The sequence below is a fragment of the Crinia signifera genome, chromosome 7, assembly GCF_055691185.1.
Source record: "Crinia signifera chromosome 7, ASM5569118v1, whole genome shotgun sequence".
In the NCBI taxonomy this organism is placed as follows: Eukaryota; Metazoa; Chordata; class Amphibia; order Anura; family Myobatrachidae; genus Crinia; species Crinia signifera.
This window is the reverse complement of record NC_139223.1, coordinates 90,851,634-90,868,599: the sequence shown is the minus strand read 5'-3', so window position 1 is coordinate 90,868,599 and position 16,966 is coordinate 90,851,634. Positions and strand designations below refer to the sequence as shown.

The 16,966-nt window shown below is 40.9% G+C and overlaps 1 protein-coding gene across 5 annotated transcripts in view; it reads right to left on the bottom strand.

The window, feature by feature from the left end:
* Positions 1-16,966, bottom strand: part of MYO1B (myosin IB) — a 299,289-nt gene that overhangs the window by 28,080 nt on the left and 254,243 nt on the right. For 3 of the 5 annotated variants that reach the window (XM_083153484.1, XM_083153487.1, XM_083153486.1), the window contains 2 exons: positions 4,260-4,346; positions 623-697 (listed from right to left, as the gene is read on the bottom strand). In XM_083153484.1, the coding sequence (XP_083009610.1) occupies positions 623-697; positions 4,260-4,346 (162 nt within the window). The remainder of the gene's footprint in view (positions 1-622; positions 698-4,259; positions 4,347-16,966) is intronic. The other 2 variants (XM_083153488.1, XM_083153489.1) reach the window with 1 other exon arrangement.

Genomic DNA, 16,966 nt, shown 5'->3' with positions numbered 1-16,966 from the left:
GAGTGAACGCTGTATTGTATGGTGGTCACTGGGATGCTCGCTGTACTATATGGAAATCATGAAGATTATGGGGGATATTCTATCGCCGTCGAGCATCTCCCGTGGGGGAGATGCTCGACGGGCCCTATTCAATGCTGTCTTCCCCGACAGCATTGAACAGGGTTTCCTGGCAGAACGAGCCCGACATCTCTAGCTGTCGGGCTCGTTCTGCCGAGAACAGCCGGGAAGTGACGAGCTGCCGGCTGCATCTCGTCACTTCCCGGCCGCAACTCGCGGCCACGCCCCCTTCTCGTCCCGCTGCAGGCGGGACATTGAATCCCGCCTGCATGTTCTCGGTCGAGCTGACCGAGAACGGGACTGGGTCACGGCAGGCGAGCAAGCTCGTCTGCCGTGACCCGAAGATTGAATACCCCCCTTAATCTATATCATACGGTGGTCACATGGATGATGTCTGTATTGTATAGCAGTTACATGAATGATCTCTGTATTGTATAGTGGTCATGTGGATGCTTCCGGTATTCTATGTATAATTTGTCCGCCTGCAAACTATATGCAATATTATAAAGGTCTTTCATTGAGAATATTATTACCTTTATTCAAATGAAAAGTATAATGCACTTACTATTCTCTGTATTGTGAAAGCATAAATCTTCTTCCCAGCGTTTGCACGGAAAAACTTTCTGTATTCTCTACGTACCTAAACATGGGGTAAATAAGATTGATGTGGCTTATGTTACAAGTTAAAAGGGCAGTGACAGGTAGAGTACATGGACGACAATCAAAATCTTCCTTAAATGGAGAAAAGACCAAAAGAACACAAATATGTTAGTTGCAACTTACAAAGTTGTAAAGGAGGAACACATATTGTATATTATATTATATTGTATTGCACAGAATTTTTTTTAATACATAGGACATCAGGAAATTGAACAGTGTAGAACGTAAAAACAATCAGGAAATAAATGTAAAACGATGGCTGCAATTAAAAGTCACTTAAAGGACAAAAACAAAGAAATTAGAAGTCTATATGAAATCCACAATCTTAAAATGTAATGTTTGTAACAGTGTAAGCTAAAAGTACCTAAATGTATTTAGTAATTTTGTTTTTCCATAAATTCTGCCAAAATCAAAATAACCACAGAAGAATGGTAAACTGGTGAAGAAAGAAGAATGGAAATTAGATATTAAAAATGATTAGAAAACTTAAACTAATGCTGCCCATACATATGTGAGATATTGCATGCAATCCTTCGATTTCAACCACATCTGGCCGATAAATCGAATGATTGCATGCATTTTTAAGCTGACATTCGACGCGATGCGCAGGCACGCCGTTGAATGTCGCATCGATAGATATTATGAGCTGCATATAATATTTATTGAATTGCATGAGCAATCGCATGTGGTTAAAAACCACTCAAATGCAATCAGTGGCGGGTTCGGGGAGCGGGGCCGGGATGTGGATCGAAGCGCTGGCTGGGAGCCGGTTCCTTAATGCTGGGGACCAGAGGGACTCAGCAGCAGCAAGGGAGGCATGGCTGCTGTGTAGCGGGGACCGGAGTGGTGGAACTTTCAGGCAGCGGGACTCGGCAGTAGTTGACTTTGAAACACTGGACGGCTCTCTGATTGGCCGAGGCCAACTGCTGCTGCTGGCAAGTACCGCCGCCTGAAAGCTCCACCGCTATGGTCCCCAGCTCCGGTCCCGCCTACGCAGCCCCACACCACCCCTCTTCCAGCACCCGATGTCCATCGCAGGATGGCATGCGACATCAGTGCTGCACTGGGCACCACTTGATGCGATCAGATGCGATGGGACATCTGATTGCATAAGTGTATGGGGAGCATAAGGCACACTGTGATGCAAGTACTATGCATAATATCACGTGCAATGTGCGCCTAGGCAGATACATGTAATGTTGATGCTGAAGTTTAGGAACTAGTAACATTAGCAATATGACTCAATTAGGTTACTAGATAATTTTCACAGATTAATATTAATAGAGGCAAATTCAAAAGAAATACTGTACATCCTGCTGGACAATGTACACATGGAACACTCGTGGAGAGCAAGAAAACGGTTGTTATCATACTGAGCATACTAGGAAGACAATATCGGTCACTACTGGTATACTGATTTCAGTAGGAATACAATATAGACCTAAAAGGGAGGGCATGTAACGTACCTAGGACATAACAGTAAAAATCACACACAATATCCCTATAATGCTTAGGTTTCATCTCCAGAATATTGCAAGCTGTAATAAAAAACCTCTACATTGATTTTTTAATTATAAACTACAGTACATGTGAAACATTTTAAGGATTATAGCAAAGGCTTCTTACGAGTAAAAAGTGTAAACCATGACAATAGAAATATAACATCTTTGTATGAATTTATAATTTTGGGTATAATTGGGTATGGAACCCATACGTCAGATAAGTCTTATTTTATTGTGCAAAAATAAAACATATATCATTTTTCTTTCTTTATTGGGACCAATTATTTATTTATTTCCTTATATACACATACAGACACACACACACACACACACACACACACACACACACACACACACACACACACACACACACACACACACAGAGAGAGAGGTTTGAGCCAGATTGGAAAATCCCTTTTAGGTCTTTATTATAACATACTTTAACAAGAGCACTTATGTTTATAGTTATGAAAAGAGACTATACACTTCACTACAAGAGGAATTAGGATGGTAGCAGTTGGACCCTAGAGTTACCCTTACTTATGCTATGTTTTAAACAAATTTAAGATCTAAGGTAAATATGGACCTGTTTTGGGGGGTTTCATCTGCGTATAACAGTATGTAATATCACAGTTTTACATTTTAAATTCAAATGAAATTCACCCCCACCCCCAACCCGTACAAATTCACTCATGAAAATCCTGAGCTTGACACTGATTATTTACCTTAAATTAAATAAATATCCCAAACATAAAAAGGTACAAAAACACATTGCTTATAGATTACAAGCTTGCGAGCAGGGCTCTCATACCTTTTGACTGCCTGTAAATACCCAGTTTGTTGTATCACTGTCCCCTATTGTAAAGCGCAATGGAATATGCTGCGCATAAGAAACTGTTAATAAATAAAATAAATGAATGCAAGAAAGCTAATTCAGGGCTGTCCACAAAAGGGGCAATTTGGCCATTTTTTTGTTCTACAGCATCGGTCAGTTACTTACGATCTGTTCAATATGTGTAACTACAATCTCCTGTAGGTCCTGGCTGCATATGTCTGGTGTCCAACAAGCACCAGCATGCTTTAGTCCTGCCAGAATGCCTAAGGAAAGTTGTTTTGGTTTATTAGGACTTGTAGTTTCATACACTAACGAAACTAATGATTATCCTAATACATTAAACCGATCACTGACACCTCAGGAGAGGTTGGAAAGAGTCCTAGTGCACTTCACTATAGGGTTGCTTTTTACTAGGGGGAGGAATCCGAGTGTGTTTTTGTTGTGAAGGTCCAATTTCCTGAAGATACTCATACCCCCCCAGTTGATCAGGCTATATGGACTGAGTCTCAATATGTCTAGCAGTAACCCACACTGCAAGTCTCCCTGTTAAAGCTTCATCAGCCTAGTCTGGCATAGCCTTGTGTAGAGTGCGCCTTCTGTAGCACTCTACAAGCCCTTTGGCCTCTTACACAAACTGACCTGGTAACAAGACTAGGCTATAACTGCTAGGGGTTAATATTTATTTACACCAGTAAAGATATGTGGTGATTGTTATCTTTACACCAGGTCTCAGATATTGATGATCTTTACACCTCCTAACCGGTGTACTTAGAGATGTTAGCCAATCAGAATGGGCTACACTGGCACAGTAACTACCACATTGACTAGCGCTGTGCGCCCTTCATGTAAATCAGCTGTGTCTGCATATTGGAGGATGCAATCTCATATTTAGTTAGTTAATTCCATCTATATGTAAAACAAGTCATATATAAGTAACTTCCAGAGCCTAGTTTCTGGAATTCTGTTAATCAATATTTAAGATCATCATTTACATGCTCCTTTATGTTTTGCTTCAGATGTAATGCAATAAGTTCAATCATCAACCTCAACATCTGAGATATGCAACACATCTGTAGAATGTCCAGCAATATTTACACCATGTTAGTGTGGAAAAAATAGTGCAAGCTGCTAAAAGACAGACAGGAAACATACAATCACAAGATTGTTGTTAGTAATAATTTGATTTTACATTATAGAGAAAGTACCTTTAGTCCAAGCCAGTAAGCCCAAATGACTGCAACAGCATGCTTACTCCTAGCCTCCTCCTTCAAGCGTTTCAATTCCCTTCGAGCCTAAAAAGTTTAGATATTGAATGGAAACATAGCTGGATGCAGAAAGCATAATCACAAGAAGAGAACTTCCTCAAATCAGAGAGCACTTGAGACATGTGCAGAAGAAATTACACAAATAAAACTAGTTTCATACCTCCCAACATGACCCTCTCCAGGAGGGACACATTGCTCTGCTCCTGCACTTTCCTCTTTATTAATGATTGCCATCACTTGTGGAGAAATACCTTTCTTATTAGTTAACCTGTTCAACACAGGTGATGGCAATCATAAATTAAGAGAAAAAGTCCAGAAGCAGAGTAATTTGTCCCTCCTGGCATGGGTCATGTTGGGAGGTATGCAGTTTCTCTGTTTTGAGGAAATCATGCATCAGTAAAGTGCTGCAATTGTGCCCCAGGATAACTGGGACAAAAAAATTCTGAAAATAAGGCCAAAAATGTAGTCCAGTAAATGCATGGAACATGATTAGTGTGCAGATAAAATAACTTACTGACTGAATGCAATAACAGAGCTACAATTTTCAAAATAAATAATGTAGCTTTTCTTTTTAGCAAACAATTGAAGGCTCTGCTGCGTGGAATCTAATAATTCATTGCCAATATTGGACTTTTGTTTATTAGAATGTTGGCTTCATACAGAACAGCCAAATTAGCACAGCTACAGTAGGTCAGTGCTTTCCTACTCTAGTCCTCAGGTATCCCTAACAGTGAAGGTCTCCATACTGGAGAACCGCTGCATTCTGTGCTGCCTGACACAATTTCCATACTCCATCATAAAGAAAGCTCTATTCCGGGCTTCCTTACAATGCTCACACTCCGTGTTGGAGAACCACTGTATTCAGTACTTCCTGTCATAATTTAAATTCACAAAATCTCCTATATAATATCCCAGATCTGCTAACCTCCAAACATGACCCTCTCCAGGAGGGACACAATGCTCCTATTTCTGGACGTTCCTCTTAATTTACGATTACCATCACCTGTGGTGAAATACCTTTCTGATCAATTAACCTGTTCAAAACAGGTGATGGCAATCATTAGTGGGAAGTCCAAAAACAAAGCATTGTGTCCCTCCTGGAGAGGGTCATGTTGGGAGCAATGGATCTGTCACTCTGTGAGTGTGTGTATAACGCTGGGTGGAGTCATAGAGTGAGTACATTATGAGACACCCAGTGCAGGGAATGCTCAAGGGCCCGAGCACCCATGGAAATTGATGAGCACCCACGGGCCAGAGTCCTGCTGCTGGGCTGCCATATTAACATCGCCGGACCCACCACCTGGGAAACAGTATGCCAGGAAGAGTGTATTCCGTCCGCGGAGTACCTGCACTGTGGGGGCATTTATGTACCTGCACTGTGGGGGCATTTATGTACCTGCACTGTGGGGGCATTTGATTATTGGAGACAACTGTGCTCCATAATATAAATTGGTATTATTTTGTGGCCACACCCCTTCCCCATTAAGCCACTCCTCTATATTTTTGGCTTGAGCATCCACCAGCAAAAACATAAATCTGCACCTATGAGCAGGCGTGCCGGAAGTAGGGACAGTAGATGGAGTCTGATCAGCAAAAAGTGGAGGACCGGGGAAAGCCTTTCTGTCTGCCTGGGAGAGTGTCTGGCTGGCTGCGGAATGTCTGTAAAGAGGAAAGCAGAGTGTGATCCGGGCCGAGGAGAGTGACCAGCTCCTCATCAGACCGCTGTGAGTCTGGTTCCAGCCCCTGTATACTCTGCGTACAGGGGTCTGCATTGTAGTCACTATCATGTACTGCAGCAGGGTTCTATAATGTGACAAGTCCTCTGCTGGATCACTCATGAAATTCAAAAAAGGAGGCAATGAACCATCCAACACGCTAGCAGAAAAAATACTTTGATGAGTCAAGTATGGCACTAGCTGGCAGCCCACCTCTCTCCTGCTACTCTAGTGGTGCAGCAGAAGTTGTCAATCACATGTGAACAAAAACTCCCATCTTTTCTCCTGGCGGAAAACAAGTTTAACTTATACAACTCCCTAGCTATAACTAACAATTATAGGCCAAAATCTATAACTAACAATTATAGGCCAAAATCTATATGGCCTAGCGATTATACAAAACAGGGTTCAAACAACAAGGGGCTGATACAGAGTTGAACATATGCTTGTTTGCAGAGCATAACTTGGTGTGGCTGTGCACTTGGCATTCTCAGAAACTAAAGGCCCATACACACTAGGCATTTTGCCCAGCGTGTATGGTGAAAGATGATGGGGGGGAAAAACACTCAATGCATACACCCTGAGCGTTTTTCGCCCGTTTTGGCGATTTTCTCGGGGGTGGACTGCTTTCCATAGCAGGAAATCAGCGCTCCTTATTGAATGTTACACACTGGTCGACAATTGAGCTGAAACCAGCTCAGACGAGTAAACGGAGCTGCTTTCAGCTCAAAGTCGCCCAGTGTGTATAGGCCTTAAGCTCTGGCAAATGCAGCAGTGCAAAGTGGTACCACATTAAAATTATATCAACAAAAAGATAAGTAAAGGCACTTTCTCCCAAATCTGTCCTGTACAAAGTTGGATGTAAGAGTTAATACTTCTGTCCTGAGGTTTTCATTTGTATAAAGCAGATAATTGCATACTGATAGAATTTGATGGCAGATAAGAGCCATTTTGCCCATCTAGTCTGTCCCTTTTTTAACAATGTTGTTCTGGCAAACCCTATTTGATACTTATTTCTTTGCAAGGTTTTCTGTAGGTCTATCCCAAGCATGTTTACTGCATTCTACTGTCTTAGACTCTACCACCTCTGATGAAAGGCTTTTCCAATTGTCCACTTCCCTTTCTGGGAAGTAACTTTTCCTCAGATTTCCCCTGAACTTCCCTCCCTTCTGTTTCAGTACACGTCCTTACGTTCTAATACTTCCATTCATTGAAGAAAGGGTACTTGTGTATTATCACGGCGCCCATCGCATCGCAGACCATAAGGCATGCGATGGTATGCGATGCGATGTTCCGCAATGTCCCCCGATGTCATACAATTTTAAAATTGTATGACATCGGGGGACATCGCGGAACATCGCATCGCATACCATCGCATGCCTTATGGTCTGCGATGCGATGGGCGCCGTGATAATACATTTTGGTATTATTTTGTATACAATGCCATTCAATGCGATGCGATTATAAATTGTATAAGCACCCTAATGGGGGCTTACAATGTTAAATGGACCCCCACGCCACCCCCACTATGAACGTGAACCCGAAACTTGGTGAGCGCAGCGAGCCCGCGAGGGGCGGCGGTATTTGTCCTCCTACTTTTTCATACCCCCACTATGCACGTCGGCGTGGAGTTGATTTTATATAGTGTGGCGAGCGCAGCGAGCCACCGAGCCCGAAGCGTGGCGAGCGCAGCGAGGGGACGCGGAATACATGTAAAGTAATACGCGTGCGCTCGCCACACTATATAAATTCAACTCCACGCCGACGTGGATAGTGGGGGTATGAAAAGGTCGGAGGACGCTTCGGGTTCACGTTCATACTGGGGGTCGCGTGGGGGTGCATTAAACATTGTAAGCACCCATTAGGGTGCTTAAAAACACCCATTAGGGTGCTTATACAATTTAAAATCGTATAGGGGGCTTAAATCGCATCACTGTTCATCAGGTGTATGGCATGCGATGCGATGAAAAATCGTGTTCCAATATGCGATGGGCGCCGTGATAATACACAAGTACCGAAGAAAGTTTCCCACCTGGACCTTGTTAAAACCCTTCATATATTTAAAAGTTTCTATCATGTCCTCCCTTTCTCTTCTTTGCTCCAAAATACATATTTAAATATTTTAATCTTTCCGAGTACGTTTTGTGACTTTAAGGGCTACATGCAGGATGGTCGACATGACTTTAGGAGGACAGGGTCATTAGGTCGACATGTTTTTTACTGTTTATTTTAAACCGACAGGCGGTATTTCATGCCCTACCATCCACCAGGGCGTGGTGGGAGAATAAAACAGTGTGCCGAGCATAGCAAGGCACTGTGCCTGAAGCATGGCGAGCTTAGTGAGCCATGCGAGGGGACATGGTGGTACATTTTAGTGTTTATGTTGACTTGTTGACATTCGGGTGAAAAAGAAAAAACACGTCGACTTTTTCACTGTCGACCTTACCCCATGTCGACCTAATGACCCTGTCCACCTTATCAATGTCGATCTATTGATCATGTTGACCTAACCCATGTCGACCTTTAGTCATGTCGACCTACTTGCTGGTGACCTAATGATCCATACCCCCAATGACCTATACAGTAGCATTGCTACTTCTTTCTTTCTGCTGACGATTCCTCTGCCTATGCAATCAAGCATGTTTCGTTACATTGCTTACCTGCCTTTAAGTCTCCTTATATAGTGACACCTAGATCACTTCCTTCTCAATAGTTTTCAAAATAGAACCATTAATACTATGTTTAGCTTTTGGATTTTGGAGACCCAAGTAGAGCAGGATTAAAGGGGGTCTCAGGGGATCAGTATCCCTGGGCCCCCCTCTATCTAGGGCTCACCTGTGGTCGGAATGTATTTTAATGTGAATAATTTTTTTTTTAGCTAAAGGTTTTGTGCATAGGAGTGGGGTAGTGCTACAACTTCACCTATTTACTGATGCCGATTAATGGTGCTGAGTATTGGGAGCAGAGGCGCACTGACTGCACAAGTGTAGAGTGCTTTACTGGGAGTTGACTAAGCCCCTTGAGACTTTGCACAAAAGGTCAGAGGATGAGAGGCATGTTCTGAGCTCTGATTGGTGGAGCTCATCACATACTTCTCAGGGCCGTAGAGGACAGCAGCAACAGCAGCCTCATCATGGGAGGATTTTTATCAGAGGCAGTGCTGAGCCTATGAGGTCTTCTTCAGAATAAGGGACAAACACAGACTTTTCATGTGGTGTATTTATATTTCCCCCCACCCCTGCAGTTATCCATTGATCCTTTAACCGGGGCCATTATGGGCAATTCCCACTTAGATCCACCCTAGCTTTCAGATTATCAGCCTGTTGTACATTCTGGACCCTGCAAAGACCTTTAATACCAGCAGATTGTATGTACTCTCCCATGTCCTTTTTCCCTATTTTCTAGACCACATATATTATGGGTACAACTCTCCGATAATCCAGATGCCCTAGCTAGCAGGCTTACCCCTTTTAGTTTACATGTACTCTCCCAGAAACTTTGGATTTTACATGTGCTCTCTCAGCACAATGTTCCTACCTTTGCTTTATAACATGCCCTTACATTTGAACTTGCCTCCTAGTTTATTTGAACTAGTCAGAGACATATGTATGATCTACACTCACGGCTTTGATGCTAATATTGCCAGTTGCTTGTATCTGCTATATTAGTGGCTCAATGGACTTTATGTTTATACTGACTTTACTCTGTGATTTGACAGTGTAATATTTTCCCATGCAGTTTGTGGGCAGTAGTGGCAAGAGGGAGAGGGTCCCCCGAAGGCCTAGAAACTAGGAGGTCTGATTTCTGCTCATAAGTGAAACAGAACAGTTTATTGAAGCTAGAACATGTACTGGCAGAGAGCTGAGAAAGCATAATACTGCAGTCACTGATTACAAGTATACACTGATAAATCTATAATGAAGGCAATGGACTGTGTAAAGTGCCTAGTACAGTATAGTGCTCGTATAGAGCAGTCTCTATTGTGCTTGCAGAGAGAGAGAGAAAGAGAATACTAAAGTTATTAGCTGCAACACAGGAGGGAATGATGAATCCAGCTTACACTCTTGTGTAAACGATATTACACAGCAGCACATATAATAGTAGAGTCTGCAGAAGACCCAGTTCTAATATCAGGCATTGAGTATGTGCACAGCACATGAATGAGGCACATTAGAAAATGGAGAGCGCTTATGGCAAATAGTCCTGATTACAAACACTGCAGCAAATGGAACACACTGGAACTGCGGAGCAATAACAACACTCTGATGGAGCTACGATAGCAGGCTAAAGTAGACGTTCTTCTGACATGGAGTAATGGTTGTGGGGGGGGGGGGGGGGGGGGATTAAACAAGTCACTTTGGCTGTTGAAGGAATCAGCTCCGGGATTCATTGGGAAGCTATCTGCTGACTGGAGGCAAGACTATGCCCAATTTATTTCCTACTCTGCATCAAGCCTCCTTTTATTATTTCTACTTCTTTCTGCATATTTTAGGCATCTACTATTAATGAACCTTCTGAATAAGAAATCTGAACACTAATTAGTATATAATTAACATATTTAAAATAAGCAGATGCCGCTTCACTCCTCTGGGCTTGGATAACAGCACCATTTCTGGAAATGATGACAAACCTTTGTATCCACAACTTTCTGAATATCCCGATCAGAACACGCTAATCCTCAAAACTATAATTCAAACATGTAATCTAATATTATAAATCTGGGTTTTAGTTTTTGTAGAGGCACTTTCTATTACAATTCCATACATAAAGAAGTTATCTGTGATAGTACACAAAAATGTACTCCTTTATAAGCCACTTTATAATAAAAAAATAAAAATAAATCCTAAAGCCAAATTCTAATAAATTTAAAAAATGGGAATCATAAATTATGGCTCTCAAAGGTTTTATTTTATAATATTCATTTGTTACAGGCACAGATGTGTCCACGAACATCTAGCCTCCTTCACGCTAAACTCATCAGTAGCGATGGGTGTCTTTTTTGCAGCTTTTTCTCCCCCCAAAAAATGTAAGGCAATTTTTAGAGTACCTTGTACATTTGGATTTAAATATATATTTTATATTGTATCTAATATAAACATAATACAACATGTTACTGATAATGTCAAACAATCATCATCTAATAGGAAACATTTGAACTCAATTTAAATGGCTTTTCACATTCAGACAGCTTTATTTTAGCTGACATTTACATGCCTTATAGCAACCTTCTAATTAAGTGCTTTTACTTTAAAACATTTCTATGGTCCTTTTCACCCTTATTCATACCATCAAGTATAACTATGTATTTTAAGTAATTGAAAAAAGAGATGGATAGATTGCGCTCACCTGTGATGCAGTAAATATATGTGTGAGTATATAGAAATTTAAAGATAGAATCCACACAAATAGATAATACTAACACACTCATTGAACCCTTCACCAAAGAAGAAGGCTTCCAAGCAATCGAGGACATTACTAAATCTAGACTCATTCAGAAAGAAGATAATATAATCAAATCAAAGGTAAACAAAATACAGAGGGACATCAAACTCAAATTGAACCTTACCCAACACCATAACAATAACAAAAATAACAAAAAAAGCAAACAGACAAGACCCATTGCAAGCACAAACAAACATAACAGAAAGACTTTGATACACCAAATACCAGACCCACTAACAGGACAAACAAATCGGACCCATATCCCCAACAAACCAACATACAAAACAATAGGCTTGACGTATCAGCAATACATGACCAAACTCCACCGGACTCAATTGATAAAAGACACTCAATTAACTACACAACACAATACGGCCAATGCATTAAATCTGAACGACAGCGAATTATCGTCATCCTCAGAAGATACATACTCTGACACTTCTTTCTCAGTTCACGAGATTGAGGAAGACACAGAATACGACACTCTTGCTAGACTGTCCTCTGACCAAGGCTGGGTCACCACCCTTAGAGACTACAACTCCACTGACAACAACAAGGATCAAGACTCAACACAACCCATACACCCCCAAAACAGAGGCACCACTACAGACTCATGGGGCGAGAATTTTTTAGATTCGGAGACAGGCCGCAAAGCCTGTCTCCAACCATCACAACCACTGACAACCAAGAAAAGACCCATAGAACAAGACGAGGATGTAGAGGGGGCAAACACCCCAAAAAAACAGAAACAATCACCACAACCGACAAAGAACTAGACACCAGTCAAATCTTTAACTTAAGCGACACACACCTCAGAAAACCCCAGAAAAAAGTCCTCATCAAAGGACTCAAATTTGCTCCCACAACAAAACCTGATAAATTTAACACATACTGTGACCTTCATTCATTTACCAGAAAATTATGCCTTAAAAAATACTTCAACTCAAATCCCATCATCATAAATCATCAGGACACCACAGATAAATATAAACACACATCATTAAGACCACCCTCAACTTTCAATCCCACCCACCTAAAATCACATCACATAAAAACGTTTGAGACATTAGTAACAAGGGACATTGAACGTCTCCAAGACAACACCAAAAACAACCATCATCTCAACAGAAACAACAACATGACCAAAAAAGAAAGAGAGACATTACGGGAATTGGAACACAACAAACAAATCATTATCAAACCCGCAGATAAGGGGGGTGGGATTGTTATCCTTAACAAAGACGACTACATCACAGAGGCATCACGACTACTACATGACCAAACCACATACAGGATTCTACCGGGCAACCCAACACAGGACTATAAAAAGGAACTCGATACATTACTCACCGCAGGCAGAGACATAGGACTACTCAACAAACATGAACACACATTTCTAAGACAAGAACACCCTATTATTCCAGTTTTCTACTATTTACCAAAAATACACAAGGACATACACAACCCACCAGGACGCCCCATTATCTCTGGTATAAAATCACTCAGTTCCAATTTAGCACAATACGCAGATTCCTTTCTTCAAGACATTGTACAGACACTTCCATCATACATAAGGGACACTACAGACATACTCAACACACTACACAACATAGAATGGGCACCCGATCTCTGGCTAGCAACAAGCGACGTTACCTCCTTATACACCGTGATTAGACATGACCAGGGATTAGACAGCACCAAACACTTTCTGGACCAACAACCTGACCTACAACCTGAACAAACCAAATTCATACTTGACGCACTCAACTACATTCTCCATCACAACTACGTCTGGTTTAACAATACATTTTTCTTACAAACTACAGGGACCGCCATGGGATCTCGGGTGGCGCCCAGTTATGCAAACCTCTTCATGGGCAAATGGGAGGAGGATTACATCTGGGGTTTGCATGACTGGAGCGCCCACCTGATCCTATGGCGGCGTTACATAGATGATATCATTTTCATATGGAAGGGCACACAGGCATCACTTAATGACTTCACCACATATCTTAACAATAATGACAGAAATCTGACATTTACAACCAACAAAAGAAACAAGAGGACTCACACTAGGTGAGTCAAGCAGCGCTCAGATCAATGAAATAATACCAGAGAATTATAAAGGTATAACAATTTTTACTGTATCTTTAAAAACACATGTATATCAATACACAAATAAAATCAATTTATAATGACATAATGAATGAAGGGGGGGGGGGGAAGTAAAAGTAAACTGGAATGAATGTATAAGAAATAAATAAATTTGAACAAAAAAAGTCCCGCCTCAATGGACACAGGAAGGTGGACTGTGTCGACACTTTTTTTGGACAAACAGTTGGTAAGTGCACGTTACCGATAATGAATGATGAATCCCATAGATTGTGATGATGCTGGGGGTCCTCACGATGTATGCGGAGATGTTAAATGCCGCTGGAGGTAATCGCTTGATGTAAACCAGACATATTGCAGTTGGAGTAAGAGAAGGTTGATAAATCTCAGTAGGTAGGATTGTCTGGAGCGATCTCACCCAGAAATAATATAGATGATGGGATAAGGGAATGGCTTCCGTGCCAAGTAGCAGTCCACACTGGTGTAGATGTTGTTAACCAGGGGTTTGGTAAGCACGGTGTCCGCCAATTAGAGATGCCAGTTGGAATGAGCAGCAATAGTGATGTCCAAAAATTCTGTCGAGAGTAACAGTGGTGTCCAGAGGTGGGGAGCAAGCACCTAACGCGTTTCACTGCGTCCTGCAGCTTTATCAAAGGTGTGGGGGCTGTGAATCTAGGTCAGGTATATATACCTTACTTAATGAGGGAATCAATGCACCTGTGCAATTCAATTAGCAATTCAAATCCGAATGGTATACATTTTTTCAAACATATTAATAAAGAGGCAGACATATATCGTAATCATAAAACTATTAAGAAGTAAAAAGCAGAAGAATTGGCAATATATACATAAAAATTCAACTTTTACCTTTCTCAGTGTTATAGTCACGTGACCAGAGGTGAGTCACGTGATCGTGATTATCTTATGTGAATGAACTCGTTTATGCCCGTATATTGAGTGAGTCCAGGTTAATCTTTTCTCCCAATAATGGAGATACATGGATAGCGCCCAGCACTCCGCCGGGGAGATCGACATAAAAGATGTACACATAACCCCTGTAGTCACCGTCTATGTACGTGGAGCGCATATGCGTTCCAGACGGAGACCAGGGGGAAACACTTCCGGGATGACTCGGAAGTGACGATTAGGCTTAGTACCAATCGAGTTAGAAGCTAGTTGGAACGCACATGCGTTTCAAAGGGTACTTCCGCTATTATATCAGTAATCGGTGTCGGTCATAGAGAATAAAGTATAATTTGTTTACCAGAACATATAGTAATGTGCATATACATATTTAAACATGGTTCATAGCATAAATACAGGATATTTTAAAGTTGAAAAATACGTGGTCACATGACCGATAACTGTATGGATATATGGAACGCTTAATGCGTTCCAGCTAATCATGTGACCGAGTACTTGAGAATAAACTTAAGATTTAGTGGGGAACATAAATATAGGATATCAAGAAAAACAACCAGCGATTGTAGCACATATTTATAATATCAAAAGGTATACATATCTTTTTAACCCCTTATGTATTTTAATACGGCTATCTATTCAGAGAAACTTATATTAAAGTTATAAGGATGACATCATGCGGTGTTATGAGAGCTTAAAGAGACAGTGTATTATAGATGATATTCCTGCTTAATAGAAATAGAGACATATACAGATCAGATCACAAAATTTTTTTTATCTAAACAAAGAGAGAGGGGTCCTTTTATAGAGTGATGAGCATATTTGTAATGTTTTGTATGACTAATATTTTAATTTCGTATAATAAAGTAAAAGGAGAGTGGAGGGGGGGAAAAAGAGGTGTGTAATGGGATGAGAAGGGGAAGGAAAAGGGTGAAGGAAAAAATGATAACAGAGGATATACATATTTATTCTTATTTTGGTTTGTTATTATATTCGATTCTTCTTTCTAGTACCTTCAGTTTGGATATACTTAGTATATATTATTTGAATAAAACGTGAAAAACTCAAATCTAATTTTATTAATAATGATCTCAAGCGGGGATATTTAAAAGAACAGAGGAAGGGGAAAGAACCAGGCGAAAGGATCACAAGACAATATTAAGTTCCATTGCCTCGTTTAGACCCCTAGGGAAAAGGCAATCCATTTTGAAAGTCCAGAATATTTCTTGTTTGCAAAGAATACGAAATCTGTCGCCCCCCCTTTTGGTGGGTGGCACATGTTCTAATCCTGTTAATTTCAACTGTTTAGGGTTATTGTTATGGTGTTCGGCAAAGTGCCTTGAAACACTGTGGAGTAGAGACCCTTTCAAAATATTACGGCGATGTTCAAGGAACCTAGTTCTTAGGGGCCGGGTGGTCCTACCCACATACTTTAAGTTACAGGTACAGGTAAGGAGATAAATAACAAAAGTGGTATTGCAATTAATAAAACCTTTTATTTTCATTTTATCAGTAGATGTATTGATTATATTTAGTTTATTAGAAATAAAGTCACAAGTGATGCATTGGTTGCCTCCACATTTGTAGCAGCCCAATGGTTTTGTAGGGAGCCAATCTGATGGTGAGGAAATTCTCTGTGATGGAATCTTTGGACATTTCAAGCAACTTGGAGCCAATAAGTTTTTTAATGATTTATTCTTCTTGTAAATAAATGAGGGTTGGGGAGGAAGAATATCTACTAGTAAGGGGTCTTGTTTCAATATGGAGTGGTTTTTTCTTATAATTTTTTGTATGTTCTGATAATCTCTATTGAAAGTAGAGACAAAGGCGATACGGCTATCTCTAGTTGAGGGGATATCTGTGGGGCGTCTACCGCATAGTAGAGTCTCCCTATCTTTCTCTCTGCTTATTTTATATGCATTCTCAACCAATTGGTCAGGATATCCGCAGCGTTGGAATGCTGTAATTAAATCCTGAGCTTGATTGTCAAAGGTTTTTAGATCCGAACAATTACGCTTGTTCCTAAAGGAACAAGCATCGAGTCATTTTATAAGACCACACTCGATGACTTTAAACATCTCTGCTCTTCTGAGGGAAGAAAATCTAGATATAAGTATCGAGATAACCTCACCAAATGGGAGAAGAAGGCCCTTGTCGGCCTCACTGGAGACACCTCCATTGTCTTTAGGGAAGCCGACAAGGGAGGAGGTATTGTTATACAGGATCGAACATGTTATGTAGATGAGGCACTCCGCCAATTGTCCAATTCGTCCTTTTATACTAAATTAACCGTAAATCCAACCCAACCATATATCTTAGAGCTGAAGACACTCCTCGAGTTAGCCATTTTGGATAATGTTATTACTAAAGACGAGTATTACTTTTTATTTAACCCCCACCCACTGGTACCCATTTTTTATCACCTCCCTAAAATCCATAAACACCTCACTTCCCCAC